Genomic DNA, 27,696 nt, shown 5'->3' with positions numbered 1-27,696 from the left:
GGTTTCCACAACCAGTATTCTATGTAAACCCCTTTCCATGTTTGATTTTTCTCCTGGTTACATAAGTACACTGTATGTCTTGCAGTGTGGTTTTGCCAGGCTTGAATTTCAGACCGAACTCAGGTTTGCTAGGAATTGGCTCCCCTAGTTGCCGGCTCCAATTCCTTGACTGCAAAATGATTCTTTCCTGTGTCCTCTGCACACAGTTGGCAGAGATGCAGGTTCTTTCCTGCACAAATATATTGTGCATCATGCCTTTCAGTTCAATTGGGCTGTGTCTTTGATCTCTAAACTCTTCATATCCAGACATGATTCAGGCTTCCTAAAAATGTGGATTCCTTTAATTCTCCCTTATCCCCTCACTTTGCTTGTGGAGGGACTGCTCTGGCTATTGCTTCCCACTGTGACAATGGATGTGGCATTGGAGGTTTCTTCCAGAGTCCCTAATATTCTTTATGCTGAGTATTAAATTACAGTAAAGTTCTCTTCTCCCTTTTTTGTTTACCCACCTTGTTGAGAAGCTGCCTATCTGTTTTTTGGTTTCACACCATGGAGCAACCAACTTGTTCCACCTTGAAAGCCCCATTGGATATGTTTTATTTATTTTTTCTTGTCTGATTGCTCTTGCTTGTATTTTCCAACACTATGTTTAAGAGAACTGGTGAATGTGGATATCCTGGCCTTATATCTGATATCAGAGGAGAAGCTTTCAGTTTTTGTCATTGATTATGATGTTACTTGTGGGTTTTTCAAAAGTTGCCAGTGGAGGTAGATATGGTGTCTCCAGCTACTGCTACTTTTAAAATCTAGGATTGGATGGGTTATGATAGAACTGGAAGGCACTATAATCTGTGAAACTATTGATCCTGAATTTAGCTGAAATTACTGGAATAAACTTCTACTTTAGAGGCAAAATGCTGCTGGTTGGGCAAGGCTTACAAAAGCAACAGTATATGAGAAGAAAAGAATCTCTTCTTCCCTCCAACTGTCAATAATTTGGTGACAAAAACATAGTAAACATAATCTTCAGTATCTTTGTCTCATGATCTATAGAGTATAGAAGGTTGAATTTGAATCTGCTTTGCTCTCTTTTCTAGTGCTTGTACTAATTTTATTTATCTTATATATTATTTTTTTTTCCTTGAGATTCCTAGGGATCTTATCTAATTTGTATTTTTTACCAATCAAAAGTGAACAATATTTTTTTTGGAGAGTAGAAGAAATGGAGTGTGCAAGGTTTGGTAAAAAAAATATTTCCTGTACTCCATTTATTTCTTAATTAATTTTAATCACAAGCTGGGATGGGAAAGTAGGTCTTGCATGGGTTCAACAGCTTTCCAGAATATGAAATAACTAACTCTCCTTTGAGGGTAGACTGAAATGTTCAATGCATTAATGAAATCTTGGAGTAGAATTACACAAGATGTGAATACAATGAGGCAAGGATGATTGAGACCCCTTTTAGAAGTTGCCTACTAGAGAAGGAATGTAAAACTGATTATTAAAATAAAATATTAAAGTAATGTCAATGTGATGTTTGAGGTCATTGGATTTGCTGGGATCACTTGGGTTGTCAGTAATTAATAATATTTTGAAATTAAATTTAATTATTGTTTTGACTCATTCATTATCAATGGGTGGCCAGCACCTCACCAGGGAACTCTTGCCTGCTCAGAGGAATAAAACGTCTGAAGAACTTAAAGTCTAAAATAATTAGTAAAGAACAAAAAACAGAGTCAGAATTAAAGTTTTAAAGGATGGATCACCTGATAGGTTCAGCCCACACAGGAGCTGGAGCTGGACAACTAAAAAATGGCTCCTGTGGCTTATTTAAGACAGTACATCAAAGGCAGGGATACGATTTTAGGGGCGTAGTCTTGCTTAGTGATGTCTGGCAGTCAGAATATTGATTGGCATCTTGGCAGGTCATACCCATCTCTGAGAGGCTGTGGGCTGTAGCAGGTCACCCTATCTCCCATGCTGTGTGGGACCTGGGACAGGGCTGAATAGGACTTACAATGTAGCTGGGAGGTCTTGTCCAGAGGAAATTTCCACTGGACATTCCCAGACACAAGATTCTCCTATTCACTAGGTTGTGGTGCCACTGTAATCCACACATAGCCCATGGTTGGCTCTCAACAATTCAGGTTGAATAAGTCTACCTGAAAAGTTTATATAACCCTACTATAACTTACATCTACACAGGGACCTTGAATATGTTAATAAGTTTAAAAATGAGCTTTAAATATACTAATTTTTAATTATAGTTAATATTGTTTTATTTTATAACATCGGTTAATAAGTTTAAAAATGAGCTTTAAATATACTAATTTTTAATTATAGTTAATATTGCTTTATTTTATAACATCAGAATTCTTAATAAAAGTTTTTTTTTTTCTTCATGATTTTAGTACTCAGAGGGTTTATCCTGGGAGTCATTTGCTGTCACTATTGTTCAGTTGCTCGGAGTTACTATTGGATTGGATTATGATAATAGTGCCCACTGCTATTGCTCAGGAGAAACATGCACAATGACACCAAAAGCAATGTAAGATAATGTTATTTGTTATATGTCTTTTTAGCATTATATTTGTACTAATCAAATTAAAGTGATTTGCACTGATAGAACACTACCCAAAATGACTTTAGAATTAAATTTCTTTTCAAATGTGAATAGAACACTTACCAAAATAGGCCATGTGATGTCAGGATTCTCTATGCCTGGGGAAACTCTTCATCTTTCCTGTTTGCTGGAATCTGGATTGTATTTTTTTCTTGTGACCAGTTCAAGGACACCTTCTATAATCAATGTAAATTTTGAAATTGTAGTTATTGTGAAAGATCTATTTACTGAAAACTATAATACATTGGTGAAAGAATTTGAAGAAGACACAAATAAATGGAAACACAGTCATTGCTCATTAAAATCTCATTAAAATATCTTTAATATCCAAGCAGTCTACAGATTTAATTCAAACCATATTAAAATTCCAATGACATTTTGTTTTTTATTTGTGGCTGAGTAGTATTTTCATATACATATGACATAGTTTCTTAATTCATGTATCCATTGAACACAAGTTGATTCTGTATATTCTTGGCTATTATGAATAATGCTGCAATAATAATGTGAGTGCAGATTATCTCTTCAGCAAACTAATTTAATTTCCTTTGGATATATACCCAGTAGTGGGATTTCTGTGTCATATGGTAGTTCTATTTTTAATTTTTTGGGGAACCTCCAGACTATTTACAATAATGGTTACTCTAGTTTTAGTTTTCACCAACATAGTACAACAGTACATCCAACCCAACATTCTCATTTGTACTGTTTGTCTTTTGTGTTTTCTTCTTGATATTTATTTTATTATTATTTTGATTGACACATAGTGTTTGTACAAATTTATGAGGTACATTATGATGTTTTGCCTATATTGGGCATTGTTCAAATTTGAGTAATTGGCATATTCATCATCTTAGACTTTTATTGTTTATTTATGGTGAATGCATCCAAAATCCTGTCTTCTAAGTATTTTGAGATATATTAATCCATTGTTTCTCATTATATTCACCTTTCCATGCCAGAGAGGATCAGAACTTATTCTATCTAACTATAAAATTGTATCCATTAATGAGCCTTTTACTATCTCCCCTTTCCTCTATTCTTCCAGTCTCTGGTAACCACTGTTCTACTCTGAACTTCTATGACATATTTTTTTTTGTATTCTAGTAATAAATAAGATGATGTGATGTTTGCCTTCCTATGCCTCACTCATTTAACATAATATCTTACATTGTAAATAAATTTCATGCTTTCTATAGCTGAATAATATTCCATTGCAAAAATATGCTATATTTTTTTTACCACTTCATCTATTGATTAATGTTTAGATTGATTCTATATCTTGGGCAGTGGAGAATAGTGATGTAATAAACATGGGAGTACAGGTATTATTATTATTATTGCTATTATTATTATTATTTTTATTGGTACATTATGGTCATACAGAGTAGTGGGATTCATTATGCCCTATTCATATGTACACATGCACATGACATAATTTGATCCATCTCAACCTAGTATCTTTCCTTTCACTTCCCATGATCCACTTACTCTACTGATCTTTGTTTTTTAAATTTGTATTAATACATGATGGTAGAATGCATTTATGCATTATATCATACATAGATAGGATATCATTTCTTATTTTTATGAGTATACATGTTGCAGAATCATATTGCTCATGTAGTCACATATACATAAAGTAATAATGTCTGTTTCATTCTACTCTCTTTAGTATCCCCACATCCCCTCCTCTGCTGCTCCTATCACTTCCCTCTACCTAATCTAAGATAATGCTATTCTTCCCTAGTGCCCCCCACCTTATTATGAATTAGCATCCATATATTGGCCTTTGGTTATGTGGGATTGGCTTATTTTACTTAGCATGAGATTCTCCAACTCCTTCCATTTACTGGCAAATTCCATAGTTTCACTCTTCTTTAGAGCTGAGTAATATTCCGTTGAGTATATATACCACATTTTTTTATACATTCATCTATTGAGGGACACATAGGTTGGTTCCATAGTTTAGTTATTGTGAATTGAGCTGGTATAAACATTGATGTGGCTGTAGAATGCTGATTTTAAGTCCTTTGGGTATAAACCAAGGAGTGGGATAGCTGGGTCAAATGGTGGTTCCATTCCCAGTTTTGTGAGGAATCTTTATACTGCTTTCCATATTGGCTGCACCAACTTGCAGTCCCACCAGCAATGTATGAGTGTACCCTTTTCCTCTCGTCCTTGCCAACATTTAATGTTGCCTGTATTCTTGATGATTGCCATTCTCACAAGAGTGAGATGAAATCTTACAGTAGTTTTGATTTGCATTTCTCTAATTGCTGAAGTTGTTGAACACTTTTTTTTATATATCTGTTGATCAATTGTATTTCTTCTCCTGAGAAGTGTTCTGTTCAGTTCCTTAGTCCATTTATTGATTGGGTTATTTGGTTTTTGGTGTTTTTTGAGTTCTTTATATATCTAGAGATTAATGCTTTATCAGAGTAGCATGTAGTAAAGATTGTCTTGCAGTCTGTAGGCTCTCTCCTCACATTGTTTCCTTTGCTGAGAATTAAATTGAAATCATCCCATTTATTGGTTCTTGATTCTACTTCTTGCGCTTTAGAAATCTTGTTAAGTCAAATCCTAGGCCGACATGGTGAAGATTTGGGCCTATTTTTTCTTCTATTATGTGCATGGTCTCTCTTCTAGTGCCCAAGTCTTTGGTCTACTTTGAGTTGATTTATGTGCAAGGTGAGAGAGAGAGGTTTAATTTCATTTTTGCTACATATGGATTTCCAGTTTTGCCAGCACCATTAGTTGAATAGGCTATCTTTTCTTCAGTGAATGTTTTTGGCACCCTTGTCTATTATGAGATAACTGTATTTATGTGGGTTTGTCTTTGTGTCCTCTATTCTGTACCATTGGTGTCCAAGTCTGTTTTGGTACCAGTACCATGTCATTTTTGTTATTATAGTTTTGTAGTATAGTTTAAGTTCTCGTTGTGATGTCTCCTAATTCACTTTTCTTGCTAAGGATTGCTTTAGCTCTTCAGTGTCTCTTATTTATTTTTCCAAATAAATTTCATGATTGCTTTTTCTATTTGTATATGAAGTATGTCTTTGGGGTTTTAATAGAAATTGCATTAAATCTGTATAATGCTTTTTGTAGTATGGTCATTTTGACAACATTAATTCTGCCTGTTCAGGAGTAGAGGAGATCTTTCCATCTTCTGAGGTATTTTTCAATTTCTTTCTTTAGTGTTCTGTAGTTTTTGTTGTAGAGGTCTATCACCTCTTTCATTGATTCCCTTTTTGAGGTTATTGTAAATGGTATAGTTTTCCTCATACCTTTTCAGAGGGTTTGTCACTGCTATACAGAAATGCCTTTGATTTATGGGTGTTGGTTTTATATTCTGCTACTTTGATGAGTTCATTTATTAGTTCTAGAAGTTTTCTGGTAGAATTTTTTTTACATTCCTGGGATGAACCCCACTTGATAGTGGTGCACTATCTTTTTGATATGTTTTTGTATTTGATTTGCCAGAATTTTATTGAGAATTTTTGCATCTATTTTTATCAGAGATATTGGTCTGAAATTTTCTTTCTTTGATTTGTCTTTATCTGGTTTTGGTATCACAGTGATATCAGCCTCATAAAATGTGTTTGGAAGTGTTCCCTTTTTTATATTTCATATAATAATTTGAGGAGTATTGGTGTTAATTCTTCTTCAAAAGCCTAGTAGAACTTGACTGAGAATCCATCTGTTTCTGGGCTTTTCTTGCTTGGTAGGTTTCTGATGGTGTTTTCTATTTCATTACTTGAAATTGATCTGTTGAAAAGACGAGAGGGGGGAGAGAAAGGGAGAGAGAAGGGAAAGCATATGGAAAAAGTAGGAGACCTTCAATGTTACACAATATTATAAGAGGTTGTGAGGGGAAAGGAGGAGGGAAAAAAGGGATAGAATTGAACAACAGCAGAGGAGGTAGAGAGGGAAGATGGGAGGGGAGGGGAGGGGAGGGGGGATAATAGGGGATAGGAATGGTAGCAGAACACAACAGTCACTAATATGCCATTATGTAAAAATGTGAGTGTGTAACCAATGTGATTCTGCAATTTGTATTTGGGGAAAAAATGGAATTCATAAATCGAGTCAAATGTATGAAAGATGATATATCATGAGCTTTGTAATGTTTTGAACAATCAATAAAAAAAAAGAAATTGATCTGTTGAAATCATGTATTCAGTTTGGGTAGGTCACTGTCTCTAGAAACTTGTCGATGTCTTTGAGATTTTCGATTTTATTAGAGTATAAATTTTCAAAATCGTTTCTAATTATCTTCTATACCTCAAGTGTTTCTATTGTGATATTTCCTTCTTCATCTTATATTTTAGTAATTTGAGTTTTTCTCTCCTTTTCTCTTTGTTATCATGGCCAGGGGTTTACCTATTTTATTTATTTTCTTCAAAGAACCAACTTTTTGTTTTGTCAATTTTTTCAATTGTTTCTTTTGTTTCAATTTCATTGATTTTAGCTCTGATTTTAATTTTTTCCTGTCTTCTATTGCTTTTGGTGTTGATTTGTTTTTCTTTTTCTAGGGCTTTGAGATGAAGTGTTAGGTCAACAAGTGACTTTTTATTCTTTTAACGAATGCACTCAGTGCAAAAACTTTCCTCTTAGTACTGCCTTCATAGTGTCCCAGAGATTTTGATATGCTGATCTTCCTTCTATTATGAACACCATGCTGATGACTTTTGACACAGTAATTGAGTATATACCCAGTAGTGAGATTTCTGAATCTCATGGTCATTCTATTTTGTGTTTTCTAAGGAACCACAGTGTTTTCTGTAGTAGTTGTACTAATTAATGTACAATCTCACCCATAGTGGATAAGCAGTGATTCTAATTGATCTCTCGTTCTCGTGGTGCCAGGATTACCTTGTGCTTTCAGTGGGATTTACATTTGGTCTTGGGATAGAGGGAATGTATATGAGCTACCTTTTGTTGCCAGGTTGTGGTCCTGAAAATATTAAACCTGGATCATCTTTTATTTGGTGTGGAGATATACCCAGGTACTATGCCCTTCCTCTTGTCCTATGAGTCCAAACATGTTTATCTATCAGTTGATTTTTCTGAATTCTTCTTTATTCTTCTTGTATTATTTTCAAAGTTTATACTTACCAAAGAGAAGCAGGGAAAATAAGTCTATGCCATGTTTTCTCAATGATAAATCTATAACCAATTTTTATTTGAAAATTTAAAATTATGAAGGGAAAAATATGCTCTTAATATTAACACTAACACTCTTATATTTACAGAAACAGCAAAAATGTAATTAAATATATAAAATAAATTAAATATTGAGGCCAAAAGTTAAAAATTCAATTGTTTGGCACTAGAAAGAGAAATAAAAATGATGTAGTTCTTGTATTTAAAAACTCCAAGGCCATAGGAGATTTTATTTATATACATATGTTAAAATATATGTATTCATATATATTTAAAGGATTTTTGAATTTGTGGATTTTGATATTTGAGTCTAGAGTACAGGGAGCCCCAGGATAAATCCTTTACAGATATATTGGGGTCACCAACACTGGTTCTTATTTATGACAGAAAAGAAGTTTTAGAATATATATATTTTAAATTTTTTTTCTTGTTGTAATTATAAAAGTTTGTTAAAGCATTAGCAATATAATTGATGTTTTTAGAAGTGTACTTATTTTTTCAACAAAGAATAAATGAATGCTCTTGAAATTTTTCTCCAAAAAAATGAAATATCTAGAGATATACAGCAATGATTTTTGTCATACCCATATTTTTATATTTTAGCTATGCTGCTGGTATAAAGGATTTCAGCACTTGTAGTGTGGATAATTTTAAATATTTAACCTCAAAACATGGCCTTTCATGTCTTGAGAAGAATCCTTTTGATATGCCAGTTCGGGTAGAAGCACAAAGGAAAATATGTGGCAATGGAATAATAGAAGGTACTGAAGAATGTGATTGTGGCACTTCAAAGGTTAGTAAATTTTTTTTTCAATTTTTTCTCAGTTTTTTATATTTGTGTATAATAGTAAGAAAAGACAAAAAAATCCTTTATCTTTTAGTAAAAAAGATTTAAAAGGGGCATTTTTGGAGGGGAAGATGGAAATCTTTATATGTCATAATTTTATTTTTTGAAGAGAACAAATAGGTTTCTTAAATAATGTTTGCCTTCAGACATTATTTAGTGTATCAGCTAAAAATTTAATGACCACAAAGACTATTTAAGCTGTTTAACAACATGCTCTTAACAACAGCAGTAAGGGAAGTCTACAAGACCCCCAAAGAAAATAGACTATATCCAATAGAACAGTAAAATGTATTTCATAATATATACAGAAAAATTGTTCTATTTTCAAATAAAATCAATTAAAATATTCTCAAATTAAATCTATTATTTGTCTAAAATATAAAAATATAAACCAAAAATCATACCGATGGATGAAAGATAATAGAGGAATATCAGCAAGCTGGCAAATCAAAGCTGCCTAATGGTTGTAACCCCCTATAAAAAGGAGGTCAGTGGCAAAAACCCTGTGGAGCACAGCTATTCAGTTTGTCCACATAGAGGCCATAAGGAAATACCTTGTCTCTCCTACAAAATAATACCACTTGGTATCATCTCAGAACCAGGAGTAACTCTTCCTTTCGGGTAAAATGTAAGCCAGAGGTTCCCACTGGCTAACACCACTGCTTCCAACACCTTTCAGATTTCATAAAGGATATTCTGCAGTAGTGCAGTCCATGAACCCACATTGTGGTTTGTTCTCCATAATGCATTGCTAGAGCACTGTGGCATCTTGAAACCAGAGTCACTGAAAAAGTGCATGCTGCTTTGGTACCCAGTAGTTACATCATCTCTATGGTTCTACCATCATGAAACTATACGCCCACAGTAGTATGCAATTTTCCCAGCCAGGTGCTGCATCTCCTGGGTCTCCCAGGACCAAACTACCCAGGCAGCTTGAATAATTGTATATTAGAAATGAAGAAAGATCTAAAATTAATGATCTAAAGCTTCTGACTTAGGAAACTGCAAAAGAATAGAAAGCTAAATCCAACCTAAGCAGAAAAATAGACATAAATATTAGAGCAAAAATCAATGATATTGAAAACTTATATTCCAGCAGCTTTTCTTGGTATAAAGTCTATGTTATTGGCATTTATTTATTCTTGGTGTCTGCATTCAAGTTTTGGCTTTACCTTCACAGCTATAGGCATTATGTTCTCATGGGAAACCCACAGGGATTTCTTGCTATACTTTGCGTGGCCTCCTATGCCTTTCTTTGAAATCTTAGTGGAAACCTCAATGATCCCTAAGTTCAGAATTTTGCATCCCTGAAAAATAAGCCCCATAAGGATGGTTCAAAGTTCTTCTGCCAGGTTGTGCATTTACTCAACCCCTGGGGATCATGACTGAAGCAGCTTCTGAATGCCTGGGCAGCTGAGCACAGTGGAAAAACTTCCTATGCCCCCTGTGCAAGCAGGGTGCACCCATCATATCTTCTCAAAGGCATTTTCCCTTGTACATCCTTGAGCTTACAATAGGTATGGTCTTGTAAATTCCTGAGATGCCCTCAGCCATCTTTTTATATTGTCTCTGAGAAAGTATTTCATATATTTTTAGTGGCCGTAATCTCTTCAAAAACCATCATTTTCTCAGTTCCAGTTTTACATGCATTTTTCAGGTCAAACTGCAAGTTTTTAATATCCTTTATTTATCCCTTCTTTCTGTTCCTATTTCTCACAGTAAATCTGGTTAAAAGGTGCCAGCAAAATCTATACTACTGCGTAGATACTGTGCTGCCTTAAAATTTTCTCAACTGACTAATTAGCCCATAGACAAAATCTTTGCCAGAATATGAGGGACTTCTAGTTCAGTTCCCAGTAGAAATCTCATTTTCCTCTGAAACGTCTTAAGCACAATCCCCATTTCTACCTGTATTCTGGTCTTCTGAGCTCCCACCCAAATCACCTATTAAGCTCTGGTTACAAAATTCTAAGACTTCCCCAGCCTGCTTCTCCAAAGTTTCTCAAACTCTTCCCCAAAAAAACTATCCCCAAATTCTTGTAAATTTTATATTCAGGTTAGTCACATCAGTGACTCTACTTCTTGATAACAATTTCTTTGCAAGTTCACTTTGTGTCATTGTAACCAAAATACCTGACTAGAAAAACTCAGAAGAGGGAATGTTTATTTAGGCTCATGACTTTAGAGATACTTCCATTGCACTGGGCCCAAAGTGAGGCAGAACATCATGGTGGAAGGGCATGGCAGAGGATAGCTACTCAGGACATGATAGCCAAGAAGCAGAGAGAGCATAAAGGGAAGGGGATACATGGAAGATTAATCCTTTAGGGCCTACTTCCAGTGACTCACCTCCTTTGGACACAACACACCTGCCAGTCCATTCAAACTAGGATGGGTTGATTAGGTTACAGCTCTTACAATAGCCTGTTAACATTTCTACACTAACACAGGTGCTTTAAGGGGGACACCTCATATCCAAACCATAACAAAGAAAAAAAAATTCTATTGCAAGCAAGAAATGAAAGGAAGTGCTCATAGAGAGGTTGCATGAATAAACTTTAAGTGGCCCCAAACGGACTTAGCACATGTGTGCACAGGCAGGCACACATGCACACAAAATAGATACAAATGGATTATAACATACTGAATAAAATACAAAGCATATTTCTATAGTGATAGTAAAAAATTGGAGAATTCTTTTTTAACAAGAGAAAAAGCACAGAAACAATGACATGATCAGAAAAATCACCATAATGCACAGCCCAAAATTGTAATGAAGCAAGGTCTATCAATTGATAATAAAACTAACTGGATTAAAAAACTTAGAGAATATTTGACATGTCTTCAGTATATTCCCAGATATTACTTTCTAATTATGGAGAAAAAAAGTATTGTTATAATGGAAAAATTAGTGGCAGTAATCTCCTGAGGAGAATACAATCTTAACCTTTCATTGGAAGACTTGAGTAACTCGTGATGTTTTTAAAAAAAATTTGCATTGTTGCTGATGAAGACTTTATACTAGAAGTGATGTTTCCTCTTCTATCTTCTTCTTCACTTACTTTGTATTATTATCTCTCTCAATTTGCATTTTACTGAATAATTTAAAGTCATTTTCTATCTTGTTATTATCAATTAAGTTTATATTTATAGGTTAATAATTCTTTACATTGATTTATGTCATGTGAAGCTCAACCTACATATTACCTGCCAATAACTATATTTCTTTTTAAGAATTGCATTGTTTATTTTTAAAATCATTTTGATCTTTTTTGATAGCCTCTTCTTACTCATGTATATGATTCTATTAAATTTTTATCAATAGTTCTTTGTTTGATGCATATTAATTATACAGAATGAGACTATACATGTAGCATATCTGTACATACATAAAATAATAATTTGATCAACTTCACTTTACAATCCCTCTCCCATTCTTTCTTCCTTCCTCTCCAGGATTTCTTTTATCTACCCTACCAGTTTCCTAATTTAATGGAGTCTCTTTTTTTTCCCCCTTCTAAATTCCACATATGATGAAAAACATATGATACTTTTTGCTCTGAGTTTGGTTTATTTTGCATAATTATCATTAGGGTGTTCATTTCCTGCAAATGGCATAATGTCATTCTTTTTATGACTGAATAAAACTCCATTATGTATAGATTTCACATTTTCTTTATGCATTCATTAAGTGACACACACATAGCCTGGTGTTCTATAGCTTGGCTATTGTGAATTGTGCTGCTATAAACATGGATCTGTATATGTCTCTAAACTATGCTGCCTCTAATTCTTTTAATAAATACTGAGAAATGTATAAGTGGATCATATTGTGTCTTTATTTTCAGTTTTTGAGGAATGTGTGTATTGATTTCTACAGTGACTGTATAAATTTTACATAGTGTATAAGATTTCCTTTCCCCCAATACATACTTTTCAGCATGTATTTTTGTTTGTATCCTTGGAGCTTGTCATTCAGAATAAGATGCATTTCAGTGTAGTTTTGATCTTCATTTCCATCATGTCTAAAGAAGCTCAATTTTGTTTTATAGAATTATTAGCCATTGTACATTTTTTAAAATTGGAACATCATGCACTGATTTAATGTTGGCAAGAACAAGAAGCTTTATAGCAGGTAAAAGAACCAACATACTGCATTAAATTGAATATTAACCTAAGTAACTGTAATTTTACAAATTCTCCAATTTAATACCTTGCTTCTGAATACATTTTAGCCTCATTTTTTAAATTAAATGCCTATTCATCAAAGCTTATGGACAAACATATCTATGCAAATTTACACCCTAGAATATCAGAGTAAACAGGAGATATTATTCAAAGATAAATAAGTTCTATTCTTTTCATCATCTGTGTGGTCAGGTTGCAAAGGACATACTTTTCTCTTTGCTCTTCCTAATCCACTTCTTCCTGCCTCGTCAAGAATCTGATTCTCTTTCTCAGAATCTTTAGGGGGACAATCTGAAGAATTCTCCAATTCCTTTTTGCCACTTGGGAGTTGGATGTACACAAACTGGATTTCCTCCTGCATACTTACTTTCAGCTTTTCTTGGTAAAAGCCACGTAGACTTAGTAGCAGAGGTGGAGGAACCAAGGACCTTTTGGGGGCTGGAGAAGCCACTACTTTTCTGTAGGTGCCTGGGACAGTGTCTGCTTTAGTTCCTACCATGTTCAAATGGGAAGAGATTAGACAAATGCAGATTCCCAGCCAAAGGGCATTTCAGAGGACAAGGACCTCCACTTGCACTTTTAAGAAATGTTTGTTTAGTTCATTTGTCCATTTATTGAAACATTTTCTATTTATTTAGTTCATTTGAACACTTGTTAAATTTATTTATAATACACACATACATATGCATATATACTTGTATATATATGTATATAAAATTGGTACCACATTTTTGAGTAATTTTGATATTCTTGGTGTCAATACTTTGTCATAAGATTAGCTGCAGATATTTTTTCTCTCTCATTAGGCTATCTTCATACTGTTCTTTCCTTTTTTTGTAGATGCCTTTCAATTTGATGCCATACTATTGATTCTTGGTATTATTATTATTAATTATTATTATTATTATTTAATTGGTCCTAGGGATTGAACCCAGGGGCATTTCACCACTGAGCGACATCCATAGTGCTTTTTATTTATTTTTTTATTTTAAGACAGGGTTTCATTAAGTTGTTTAGGGCCTTGCTAAGTTGCAGAGAATGATCTCAAACTTGTGATCCTCCTGCTTCAGCCTCCTGAGTCACTGGGATTAAAGGTACTTGCTACCATTCTCTCTTGGTATTGTTTCTTGAGCTACAGAAAACCTATTAACTCTAGGACACCTATTCAGGAAGTCATTGCATCTGCATATATATGAGCCAAGGAATCCTGAGCAAAAAGATTAATGTTGGAGGCCCTAAAATACCAATTTCCAATTCTACTACAGAGAATAAAATAATAATAATAATAATAATAATAACAACAACAACAACAACAACATGTTACTGCATAAAAATAGACTAGTAGGCCAATGGAATAAAATAGGAGATACAGAGAGAAAACAACACAGTCATTTGATTCTTGACAAAAGTGCTAAAAAATATATGTTGAAGCCAGCCTTTAGCAAATGCTGCTGGAAAAGTGGATTCATATGTTTCAATTAAAAATGGATCCAAAACCTTAGATTAAGAATAGAAACTTTTCAATTTCTAGAAGTAAATAATGGAGAAGTACCCCTCTGCCTTCTTCAACGATTCACTGTTCATGTAAAAGTGTGCTATTCAGTTTCTACAATTTTGCTTGCCATTGATTTGTAGTTTTATACTATTGTGATTAGAGAAGATTCAGAATCTTATTCAATTGTTAAATATTAAATCTTGCTTTGAGACCTAATATATTTTCTATACTAGAATGTTTCCATGTACTGATGAAAATAATGTACATTCTGCAGCCATTAGATGTCTGTTAAGTTTTAAATATATACTTAATAATTTAGCTTTGAATTTTCTTGTTGATTTCTTTTTTTGTCTATATTCTCTATGTGTTGGTGAGTATGACAATAAAGTTCCCTAATATTGTTATTGTTTGGGAGCTAATCTCTCTGTTAGTCGTGTTTATTTTATAAAATTGGGTGCTACAATGTTCAGTTTATATGTATTTATAATCACTTTATCTTGATGAATTGTTCCTCTGGTAAATATATGCTGACATTCTTTGTCCTCTTACCATTTTTTTGTATGAAAATCTATTTTTTTGGATGTTAACTATTGCTGCCTGCTTTCAGATTTCATTTGCTTGTAATATAATTTTTCATCTTTTCAGTTTGAATCTGTGTAGGTTGTTACAGGAGAGGTGAATTTCCTGTAGACAGAATATTTTGGGGTCTTGTTTTATAATCAACTTGGTCATTCTATGTCTTTTAATTGGGGAATTAATATCATATTTAGAGTTATTATCAAAGTTTATGGACTTGTTTCTGTTCTTTTGTTGATTTTCTTTTGGTTGTTTTCAATATTCCTTTTTAATTTCTTTCTCTTTTCTTTGAGATTTGATGTTTTACTGTACTGATAATTTTTGTCCTTTCTTAATTCTTATTTCCATCTCCACCTTTCCAGTGGAATGTATTTTTTTTTTTACAAGATCTCATGATTATGCTTATCTTTCTTCTTGGCATAGGATTCTGTTCAGCATCCACTATAATACTGTTTTTTTTTAAATATATTTTTAGACATTGATGGACATTTATTTTATTGATTTATTTTTATGCGGTGCTGAGAATCAAACCCAGTGTTTCACACATGCTAAGAAAAGTTTCTACCACTGAGTTACAACCCCAGCCCTGTTTTAATGGTCATGAATTCTCTTATTTTGTGCTTATCTGGGAAGGTATCTATCTTTTAATTCTAAAGATCAGCCTTGCTGACTGTGGTAATTTTGCTTGGTAGCTGTTTTCTTTATGGAGTTAAAATACAGCATTTCATGCCCTTCTGGTCTTTAGGTCCTCTACTGAGAAGTTTTTTGTTAGGTTTTTGGGTTCTCCATTAAATATGATTTGGCACTTCTTTCTTGCAGAGTTTTACATTCTTTCTTTATTTAGTGCCTCTATTTTGCCATCTTGCTCTCAGGACTTGTTTTGATTTTATTTGTTTGTAAATGTTCTTCATCTGTTTTGATTTGATGAGTTTTTCCCCCCAAGAATGTGTGCTTAACTTTGTTATTGTTTCACTTTCTGATATAACAGGATGTTCTTCCTTCTTTGCCACATATGTATTCATATTCTTCACTCAAAGAAACATGTAGAGGACTTGATATTATATCTTCATGATAATCTTTGGACACAAAAATACATTTGCAGAGTCTATGGAGTACCTTTGGGAAAACCTCAAAGTTAGTAATTTCTAAGAAAGGGAAAGTTTAAAAGAAACAAGAAAATACATCATTTTAAAAGGAATAATCATAATATTCATGATTGAATCTTCCAGAATGAATAACCAAATCCAGAAAACAATAAAATATCATTAAAATGTTAAACAAATTACCAGCCATTCTAAAATATCATCCTCATGAAAATATTACCTAAGAAATAAGGTATAAAAGTTATTTTCAGCAGAATTAAAAACTGAGAGAACTCATCACCAGCAGAATGCTACTAAAAGGAAATACTAAAGGTATTTCTAGAATTTCCAGTTGCTGGAAGGAAAATAATCTTAGATGGAAGAATGATAATACAAGTAGAAGTGAAAAAGTAAAAGGGTAAATGTGTGACAAGTTTAATTGAAAGCATAATGTGCAAAATATTAATTGCTTCAAATAATTAAAGTTGTAATTAATTGCACGGAACCAATAGCATATAATTGAAGAGGACCTTATTTTAAGGTAGTATTATACAAGAGGAAACTAAAACCGTTAAATTTCATTATACTTAAGGAAGCTTGTTAGAAACATGAGGAAATGACAAAGCTGTTAACAACATGTTATATATAAATTTTAACTTGATAAAGAAGAAAAATGCAAAAATTCAAGCAAAGAAAGAAAGAAAGTAAAAGCATATATGCACACAAAGTTAGAAGACATAAAATAGAAGGATGTTTGATTGAATCAAAGTTTCTCAGTAATTATATGAAATATAATAGGCAATAAATTTGTCAGATTGAACAGATAAAAACTAATAAATTGGCTTGGTGCAATGGTAGCACATGCCTGAAATATCAGCAGCTTGGGAGGCTGAGGCAGGAGAATCGGGAGTTCAAAGCCAGCCTCAGCAATTTAGCGAGGCACTAAGCAACTCAGTGAGACCCTGTCTCTAATAAAACACAAAATAGGTCTAGGGTTGTGACTCAGTGGTTGAATTCCCCTGAGTTCAATCTCTGGTACCTTTCACTCCCCCCCCCAAAATCCCTACTAAATCCAGTTGTTTTCTACTAATAAGAGACATACTTTTGTTTTCTACTAATAAGAGACATACACTGTTGAAGGTAATGATAAAGGATAAATTAGGCAAACATAAACCAAATGTAGTTATAGCTACACTAGTATCATATAAAAATGTATTCAGTCATCAGATAAATGAAGTAAGATGTATTTTAGAGATGAAGAGAGTTATTTCATAATGTTAAAAGCAATAATAAAACATACAACATTTTCTACTGTAAATCTACAGAGCCAACTGATTCTTCCAGAATGCTTTTGTTGATTTTTCAAAACATTGTATTTGTGTCAAGATAGAATTTAATTTGGGAACACAATGATGATTTCATAAATGAAGACACATTTCAGTTAGCTCTTTCTTGGATAAGTTTATTATTTTTATATTTGGTATATTAATCATTGATGAATTATATTTATTAAGCTAAACCTTTCACCATCAGCCTTAAGACAATTTTAAAAAATCCATAAATTAAGCCCTGATTTATAGCATTTGCAAAATGCTTTTCTATAAACTTTCAACTTGTTGATTTCAGCTGACAAGTGCAATACTGTTGATTTCAGAGTTGGAAAGACGTCAGCAGAAGCAAGAAATCATACAGTATTTGTACCAAAAATAGATAATAGGAATAATTTCAAGAGCACAGTTAAAAGTGAAATGTATGATAAATTTCAATATTTCCCACACTGTTTTTAATAAAATTTATTTAATTTTAAGTTAATAGAATTTATTTTTAAATTATGTGTTTGTTAGAAACCAGCTAAAAATATTCCTGAAAATTGAAGCCCCTACACAGCCACAACAGACTCTGTCCATCACACTGGAACACACACTAATTCCTATTTAAATGCATGTAAATATAGTTTAAAAATATTTTACAGCAAAACTTCACTAATGAGAAAAATAGAAAAGGTACAAGCATAGTAGGATTTATAAACAATAGAAAAAAAATGACACCAGTCTGTGCGGGTCTCAGGTGCACAGCAGGCCCCTCCCCCCAGTGGAACAGACACCCACCAGAGCCTAGCCTCTGGCACAGGACCACCCCTTCTGATCAGTGGACTACCATGGGAGGTCAAGCCCAGAGGCCCAGATCCACCCATCCCAACTTAAGCAGGTCCCAGACCCAGGATGCAGTAGCATTCATTGAGGGACACAAGTAGCGCCTGGAAGCTCTGCATCAAGGTGTGAGGTACAGACAATTTGTATGGGTACTACAAAATATAGGATAAGGATGAACTACAAAATATGGTTAAGAAACTGTAATATCTCAGATCCACACTACAAGAAAGGAAGACAAATATAACATGAAAAAACAAGGGAGGAAAGTGCCCCAAACAATCCAGGACACTACAATAACAGAACCAATGGATAGCGAAGTTGATGAGATGTCAGAGAAGGAGTTCAGAAGGTTCATAATTAAAATGATCTGTGAATTAAAGAATGACCTAAATGAGCAAATACAGGAACAAATTGATCACTCCAACGGTGAAATAAGAGCAAATACAGGTAGCAAAAGATTACTTCAAGAGAGAGATACTCTGGGAAAAAAAAAAGAACCAGTCAGAAATCCTGAACCAGTCAGAAATCCTCGAAATGAAGGACACAATAAATCAAATAAAAAACTCAATATAAAGCATTACCAACAGACTAGATCACTTGGAAGAACATCAGATAATGAAGACAAAGTATACAATCTGTAAAATACAGTTGATTACACAGTGAAGATTGTTAGAAACCATGAACTGAACATCCAAAAGTTATTATGATAGAGGAAGGCACAGAGTTTCAAACCAAAGGAATGCACAATCTCTTCAATGAGATAATATCAGAAAATTTCCCAAGCATGAAGAATGAATTAGAGAACCAAATATAAGAGGCTTATAGGACATCAAATGTACAAAATTACAACAGATCTATCAAGGCACAATGAAAATGCCTAGCATACAGAATAAGGATAGAATCTTAAAAGCCACAAAAGAGAGGAATTAGATCACATATAGGGAGAGACCAATTGGTATCTCAACAGATTTTTCAACCCAGACCCTCAGAGCCAGGAGATAGTGGAACAACATATACCAAGCTCTGAAAGAAAATGGGTGCCAACAACCAAGAATCTTATATCCAGCAAAACTAAGCTTTAAATTTGATGATGAAATAAAAACCTTCTATGATAAACAGAAGTTAAAAGAATTTACAACTAGAAATCCTGCACTACAGAACATCCTCAGCAAAATATTCCAAGAAGAGGAAATGAAAAACAATTATGAAAATCAGCAGAGGGAGGGATTACACTAAAGGAAAATCTAATCAGAGGAGAAACCAAGTCATGTTAAATACCAAAAATAAACAGAAATGGCTGGGAATGTAAATCATGTCTCAATAATAATCCTGAATAATATTAATGGCCTAAACTTACCAATCAAAAGACATAGAACTAACAATATGTTGCAATGAAGAGACTCATAGAAAAAGACATCCATAGACTGAAGTGAAGTGTTGGGAAAAATCATATCACTCACATGGACTGCAGAAGCAAGCAGGGGTTTCCATCCTCATATCAAATAATATAGACTTCAACCTAGAGTCAATAAGAAAGTTTAATGAAGGGCACTACATACTGCTCAAGGGCCATACAGCAACAAGACTTAACAATTTTAAATATATATGCCCCAAACTATGGAGCATCTATGTTCATTAAACAAACTCTTCTCAAGTTTAAGAGTCAAATAGACCACAACACAATAATTTTGGGTGACTTTAACACACCTCTTTCATCACTGGACAGTTATTCCAAACAAAAGAATAAAAAAACTATAGAACTCAATAATACAATCAATAACTTAGACTTAACTGACATATATAGAATATTTCATCCTTCAATGAGAATACACTTTCTTCTCAGCAGCACATGGATCCTTCTCTACAATAGATCATGTACTATGCAATGGGTTACAGAAGACATCAAGGAGTAGATCAAAAAGTTTTTAGAGATAAATGAGAATGCAGATATGGCATATAGAAATCTCTGGGACACTATGAAAGCAATTCTAAGAGGAAAGTTCATTGCATGGAGTTCATTCCTTAAAAGAAGAGTCAACAAATAAATGTCTTAACATTACATCTAAGATCCCTAGAAAAAGAAGAGGAAATCTACATCAAAAGCAGCAGAAGACAGAAAATAAGTAAAATCAGAGCTGAAATCAATGAAATTGAACAGAAGAAACAATTGAAAAAATTGTCAGAAAAAAAGCTGTTTCTTTGAAAATAAATAAATAAAATTGTTAACATGCTAACATGCTAACAAAGAGAAGGAAAGAGAAAACTTAAACATGACCCTTAAACATGCTAACAAAGAGAAGGAAAGAGAAAACTCAAATCACAAACATATGCGATAAAAAGGAAATATCAAAAAAGACACTACAGAAATACAGAAGATAATTAGAAATTATTTTGAAAACTTGTACTCTAATAAAATAGAAAATTTTGAAGGCATCAATGAATTTCTAGAGTCATATAATTTGCCCAAATTGAACCAGGATGATATACAGAATTTAAACAGATCAATTTCAAGTGACGAAATAGCAGATGCCATCAAAAGTCTACCAACCAAGAAAAGCCCTGGACCAGACAGATACACAGCCAAGTTCTACAAGACCTTTAAAGAAGAATTAATACCAATACTTTTCAATTTATTTCAGGAAATAGAAAAAGAGGCAGCACTTCCGAAATCATTCTATGAGGCCAATATCACTCTGATTCCAAAAATCAGGCAAAGACACATGAAGAAAAGAAGACTTCAAATCAATATCTCTAATGAACATAGATGCAAAAATTCTCAATAAATTCCGGCAAATTGAACACAAAAACGTATCAAAAAGATTGTGCACCACTATAATGAGGGATTCACCCCAGGGATGCAAGTTTGTTTCAACATATGGAAATCAATAAATGTAATTCATCACATTAATAAACTTAACAAATCATATGATCATCTCAATAGATGCAGAAAAAGCATTTGACAAAATGTTCAAAACACTAGACAACTAGGGTTAACAGAAATATCTCAACATCATAAAGGCTATTTATATTAAGCCCCAGGCCAACATAATTATAAATGGAGAAAAATTGAAGGCATTTTCTCTAAAACCTGGAAAAAGTCAGGGATGCCCTCTTTCACCACTTCCACTTAACATAGTTCTTGAAACACTGGCCAGAACAATTAGATGAAAGAAATAAAAAGGGATAAACATAAGAAAAGAAGAACTAAAATTAGCACTATTTGCTGATGATATGGTTCTATACCTAAAATCAATAAATGGGATGGACTCAAACTAAAAAGTTTCTTCTCAGCAAAAGAAACAATCTGTGAGGTGAATAGAGAGCCTACATCTTTGGAGCAAATTTTTACCTCTCACACATCAGAGCACTCTTCTCTCGGGTATATAAAGAATTCAAAAAGCTAAACACCAAAACAACAAATAAGCCAATCAGTAAGTGGTTCAAGAACCTGAAGAGACAATTCTCAGAAGAGGATATACAATCAATCAACAAATACGTGAAAAAATGTTCATCATCACTAGCATTTGGAGCAATGCAAATCAAAACCACTCTTAGATTTTGTCTCACTCCAGTCAGAATGGCAGCCATTATGCATACAAACAACAAGTGTTGGCTAGAATGTGGGGAAAAATGTACACTCATACACTTCTGGTGGGACTGCAAATTGGTGCAGCCATAGTGGAAAACAGTATGGAGATATCTTGGAAAATTTGGAATGGAATCACCATTTCACCCTGCTAACCCTATCCTTGGTCTATACCCAAAGGACTTAAAAACAGCATACTACAGGGACACAGCCACATCAATGTTCATAGCAGCACAATTCACAATAGCTAGACTGTGGAGCCAAGATGACCTCCAATAGATAAATGGATAAAAAATGTGGCATATATACACAATGGAATTTTACTCAGCAATAAAAGAGAATAAAATCATGGCATTTGTAGGTAAATGGATGGAGTTAGAAAAGACAATGCTATGTGAAGTTAGACAATCCCCAAAAATCAAATGCCAAATGTTTTCTTTGATATAAGGAGGTTGATTCATAGTGGGTTAGGGAGAGGGAGAATGGGAGGAATAGGTGAACTCTAGATGGGGCAGAGGGGTGAGAGGGGAAAGGAGAAGGACATGGCGTTATAAATGATGGTGGAATGTGATGATCATTATTATCCAAAGTGCATGTATAAAGACATGAATGGATGTGAATATACTTTGTATACAACCAGAGATATGAAAAATTGTGCTTTATATGTGTAATAAGAATTGTAATGTATTCTGCTGTCATATATAAATAAAAAAAAGAAAAAGTCATTAAAGACATATAGTGTTTGAACAACATAATAATGACCTAATTATAATGTTCAGAATAGTTTTTTTTACAGCTGCTCAGTATACATTATTTAAAAATATATTTTGTTTTCTCTCTCTCTCTCTCTCTCTCTCTCTCTCTCTCTCTCTCTCTCGTTTTATTTTTTTCTGTATTGGGAATTGAACACAGAGTTACTTTATGACTAAGCTATACCCAGCCCCTTTCCCTCTTTTTTTCCTTTTTTCTTCTTTTGTAACAGATTCTCACTAAATTGCTTGAAGCCTCATGAAGATGCTGAGGCTGGCCTTAAATATGCAGCCCTCCCCCTCAGCCGCACAAGTCATTGGCATTACAGGCATGTATCACCACATTGGGCTTTCACATTATCTTTAAACATGGAATTTAAAAAATATCCAATTAGTCTTGGAAATTTTCAAAAGATTAAAATTACACAGTAAGAGCCTGAGGGTACACTGGTATTATTTTATTGAAAAGCTTTTGGCAATAAAAATGTATCAAATATTTCAGTATTCAGTTCCAATTACTGCCAGCTGGCCCTCAGTCTTTAGCCAAGTCAAGCCTTTGGAGAATATAAGCAGGCCAAAACTTATAGTATGTATTGTAAATGGAAATTTATATATTTAAATGTTTATATTAGAAAAGGGGGAAAAGGCAGGATACCCAGTAAAGTAAATGTTCATTCAAAGTGTTAGAAAAAAATTTAACTTGATAAAAGTAGAACAACAACAATAAAGACCAAAAATCATCTTATACAACCATTATGAAATAGAGACCCTGGGGAGAAAATCTGCTTCCTTTGAACTGAAAAAGTAAAAAATTCAGAAAAAATTAATGAAGTCAAATAAGAAAAGGCATTAACAACCAATATCATGACTGAAAAAGAGAAAACACACCAAAACTTTCAGCCAGAGAGTATATGATGAGACATTTTATATTAATAAAATCTGAATTGTTTTATAACTATTTAAATAGTTGTATTCATATTTTAAATACTTTAAATACACCAAATGACTTCTCTGTTAAATTCTTTCTAATACTGAAAGAAGTAATAATTCAATTGTTTTCACAAACAATTCTCTATTCATTTTATGAAACCAGTGTAAACTTGATACCAAAAGAACCCCCCAAAACCCAAAAAACAATTTGTGAAGAACATTGTGAGAAAAAAAACTAAACTAGAAGTTAGACTCACTCATGAACCTATATGTAGAAATACAAAATGCATATTAACAAGATAAATATGAGCTTATTTCAAGAATATAAGCATGATTTAATATTTAATAATAAACCAGTCTTATTTACTACAGTAAAAGAAATAAGTTGGTGCAATGACACACATCTGTAATCCCAGAGGCTTGGGAGGCTCAGGTAGGAGGATTGCAAGTTTGCAGTCAGCCTCGGCAATTTATGAAGGCACCAAGCAGGTGGGTGAGACCCTTTCTCAAAATAAAAAAAACAAAAGGGATGGGGATGTGGCTCAATGGTTAAGCATCTTTGGGTTCAATTTCCAGTAACAACAGAAAAAATAAATAAAGAAAAAACTAATATGATAGATCCAGTTAAAAAATTTAAAACCATTATATATAATTAAACAACAATTCATAAGCCTTCTAGGGAGTGTTAATCAATAGAACTTCATGTAGAGATGGAAATGTTCATCTACTCTGTTCAATATCTGATATGAGTTGTCTAATACTATCCACCTATGGTTATTGATCACTTAAAATGGCCTTATGTGACTATGCAATTGAATAATTAATTTCATTTATTTATTATTTTTAGTATTTTTGATGCTTAGAAATTTATTTTAGTAACTAAAGCTATTTTAGACTTACTTAAACATGACCTTCTTTTAATATAATATGTGTGTAAACAAAAAGGAAAGTATAAGCACAATAATTAGATGTAAATTCCTAAAACAATCCTCATCACTAGTCTGATTCTTCTGAATTACTGTTTTAACTTTAGATTTAAAAATAAATTGTAGAGTCACATGGAGTTGTAAGAAATAATACAAAGATTCCTTGCACACTTGATCAGTTTCTCCTCTCTTAATATTATATAATACTAGAGCATTTCACCAGGAAATCAATACTGATATAATGCATTCACTTTATTTAGATTCCTCAATTTTTTACTCTGTGGTAAACCACCCTTGGGTTAAATCTCCAGTACAAAAAATAAAATAAAATAAATGCAGGAATACACAAATATTTAAAGAAAATGATAGTTAATAAAGTACTTCATAATATTCCTCTAAGTTTTGGCTTCATAGTGGTATTGTTCAAGTTATATATATTTTTTCTTTTTTTCAAATTATATTTAATGTACAGAAACAACACATTAACAAAATTCTAAATGAAATGTTGATTTCTGTAAATATCATATAAAAATGAGACTACTAAAACTAAAAATGTGAAAAAAAGTAGTTTGTAAAGTTTTGTGTTGCAGTTTTATTTGATGGTACTCAATTATGTATGATTCATAACCCTAGTATTCCTTTACAGAATTGTACACATAAAGACTGCTGTGATCCTTCATCATGTAAGTTAAAACCCTCAGCAGTATGTGGCTCTGGAGAATGCTGTACAGTGCAGTGCAAGGTAAGTGGTAATTTGTAGTTGATAATAATTCAATGTTCTTTACTTAAGGTATGTGTGTTTTAAGGAGATAGAAAACATTGATACCACATTTGGCCTTTTTCTGTATTATATTAAAATACAATTGGACCCAATTGCATACTTTATTCCATTTAGTAATCTTTCCTTTCCTATACTGTCATATGTCTGATGTTTTTACTCTCCCGACTTTACTTCCTATTTCTATATGCCATTATGAATCTTCCTGTGAACCCTCTAATTTTTTTCTATAATCACCATGCCCGTAGCAATTATCTTATAGTCATGTTTTTTAAAAAATCAAAGTTACATAGGATTATAAAGTTAGTGTTTTATTGGACATATTTACTTCACTGTCTTCAGATAAAATAGTCTTTTCTTTTACAATTCATTCATGTATTATTGCAATAACTGATTTATTAACATTATTTAAAGAAGGTCCAAGTCATTTCCCACATGTACCCAGCATAGTTTCTAAGAAAAAAATTCTGAATGAGGTAAATAACAAAATCCATAGATTAGAGAAAGTATATGATTTTAAAATTAAATTATTATGTAATTCAAAAGCTAGTTCAGGAAAATGATCTTAAAAAATTGCAATCCTCCACTTATTGAGAGAGCATAATAAGAAGGGAATGGAATAAAATAAAATTAAAGGTATATGAAATGAAGATTACAAAGTACATTTGCAAATAAACATAATATCAACATAATGTAGTGAATATTAGAATAGCTGTGGCTTAAATTATTGACATAGAAGAGAAAGAAGACATACCCAAATATAAGGATTAGATCAGAATGAAAAGAGAAAAAATAGGTAGTGATGAAAACATGATTTTTACATTTCTTCTTTATTTATCTGTTTTTAATTGCTTTATTATAAATATTAACTCATATAGTATAATTATTCAAATTAATGTGATTAACTGCAACATTTTCATACATGCATATTTCATGCTTTAATCCTAACCAACCTTTCTACTAGTCTCTCTTGTTTTTCTCTTTTGCTACTTCCCCCTGATCTTCTATACCTTCTTTAGTAGTCTCTCATCTATTTCAGGTTTATTCACTTTTTTCAAAAAAGTATTGTATATGAGGAAATATGCAATACTTGTATTTCTGTGTCTCCTTTATTTTGTTTAATATAATGTTCTCCAACTGTAAACATTTAATTGCAAATAATAATATTTAATTTTTGTCTATACTTGTCATGTTTTCTTATATTTATCTTTCGATGATCTCCTAGCCTGATTCTATACCTTGGCTACTGTGAATCATATTGTAATAAAGATAGGTATGCAGATTTATCTTCTAATGTTGACTTGGATATCATAGTTGAATCATATGGTAATTCTATTTTTATTTTTTGAAAACCTCCACATGGATTTCCATGGTGGCTGGGTTCCCTATTTTACTCCACAGGTATGTGTGTCTGTTGGATCTGTTGTACTTCCAGCGTTGATTTTTTTTCCCTGAGGATTTCTTTGTGTATTTGGGTCTTTCATGCTTCAATATGAATCTTAGAAGGGTTTGGGGTATAATTTCAATTCTTGCAAAAAACAGCTGCTAATCAAAATTGCTTCATTCAGCAAAGCTGTCCTTAAGAATCAAAGAAGAAATAAAAATCTTCTAAGATAAGCAGAAACTAAAGGAATTAATGACTGATAAGCAAGACTTGCAGAAGATATTTAAAGGCATCCTACACACAGAAGAAGATAAAAAGAACAAAGAGAGGTTAGAAAATCAGGAAATAACAAGGAGAGGTCAGTCTCATTAAAAAAGTAGATAGGCAAATGAGAAATATAATTGAATCTAAAATCAGAAATAAAACAATCTGACCACTCTATCATAACACTGAAAGTAAATGGTATAAATTCTTCAATTAAAAGACATACACTAAAAGATGTATGTTCTCTGTTTGCCTCATAGGCAAAGACATTAATAGGTTAAAAGGTTAAAAAATGGAAAATGATATTCCATGTAAATAGAACTGAATGAAAACAGGTGCATCCATATTCAATAAAGTAGGCTTCAAGCCAAAATTTGTTAGAAGAGACAAAGATCAGTACATATTGATGAAAATCCAACAAGAAGGTACAATAAGTTATTATGCCCTAAACATTGGTGAACCTAATTAGATAAAATATACATACTAAACATAAAGCCTCAGATTGGTGCTAATAAAATAATTCTGGGTGATTTCAATACCTCTATCACTAATAGATTATTCAGGCATAACAGATACTACAGAATCATAATATATTATAGATCAAATGGACTTAACAGTCATCTACAGAATACTTCATCCAACAACAGCTGAATAAACTTTCTTTTCATCTTGCATGAAACTTTGTCAAAAATTGTTCATATTAAGCAAGTTTTAGCAAATATTAGAATGTTGAAATGTGTCCTTGAATCTTATTAGATCATGATATAATGAAATTAGAAATCAACAGCAAGGTCACCACAAAACTACACAAATGCATGGAATACATTTTTAAGTGATGAATGTGTCATTAAAGAGATTAGAGGAGATATTAAAAATTCTTAGAATTAAATGAGACTAGAAATTCAACAAAAGTGACAGAAATTATAAAAAATGAACTCAAATTGTCCAT

General features: G+C 32.8%; 1 protein-coding gene and 1 pseudogene across 1 annotated transcript in view; one reads left to right on the top strand and one right to left on the bottom strand.

The window, feature by feature from the left end:
• The window catches only part of LOC143398243 (disintegrin and metalloproteinase domain-containing protein 5-like), a 93,641-nt gene that overhangs the window by 19,911 nt on the left and 46,034 nt on the right, over positions 1–27,696 (top strand). The window contains exons 11-13 of the mRNA XM_076855275.1: positions 2,412–2,548; positions 8,393–8,582; positions 24,968–25,063. Of these exons, the coding sequence (XP_076711390.1) occupies positions 2,412–2,548; positions 8,393–8,582; positions 24,968–25,063 (423 nt within the window). The remainder of the gene's footprint in view (positions 1–2,411; positions 2,549–8,392; positions 8,583–24,967; positions 25,064–27,696) is intronic.
• On the bottom strand, positions 12,949–13,323 carry LOC143397292 (PCNA-associated factor pseudogene; annotated as a pseudogene).

Source organism: Callospermophilus lateralis, chromosome 4, assembly GCF_048772815.1.
Source record: "Callospermophilus lateralis isolate mCalLat2 chromosome 4, mCalLat2.hap1, whole genome shotgun sequence".
NCBI lineage: Eukaryota > Metazoa > Chordata > Mammalia > Rodentia > Sciuridae > Callospermophilus > Callospermophilus lateralis.
This window is presented reverse-complemented; position numbering and strand designations above follow the sequence as displayed.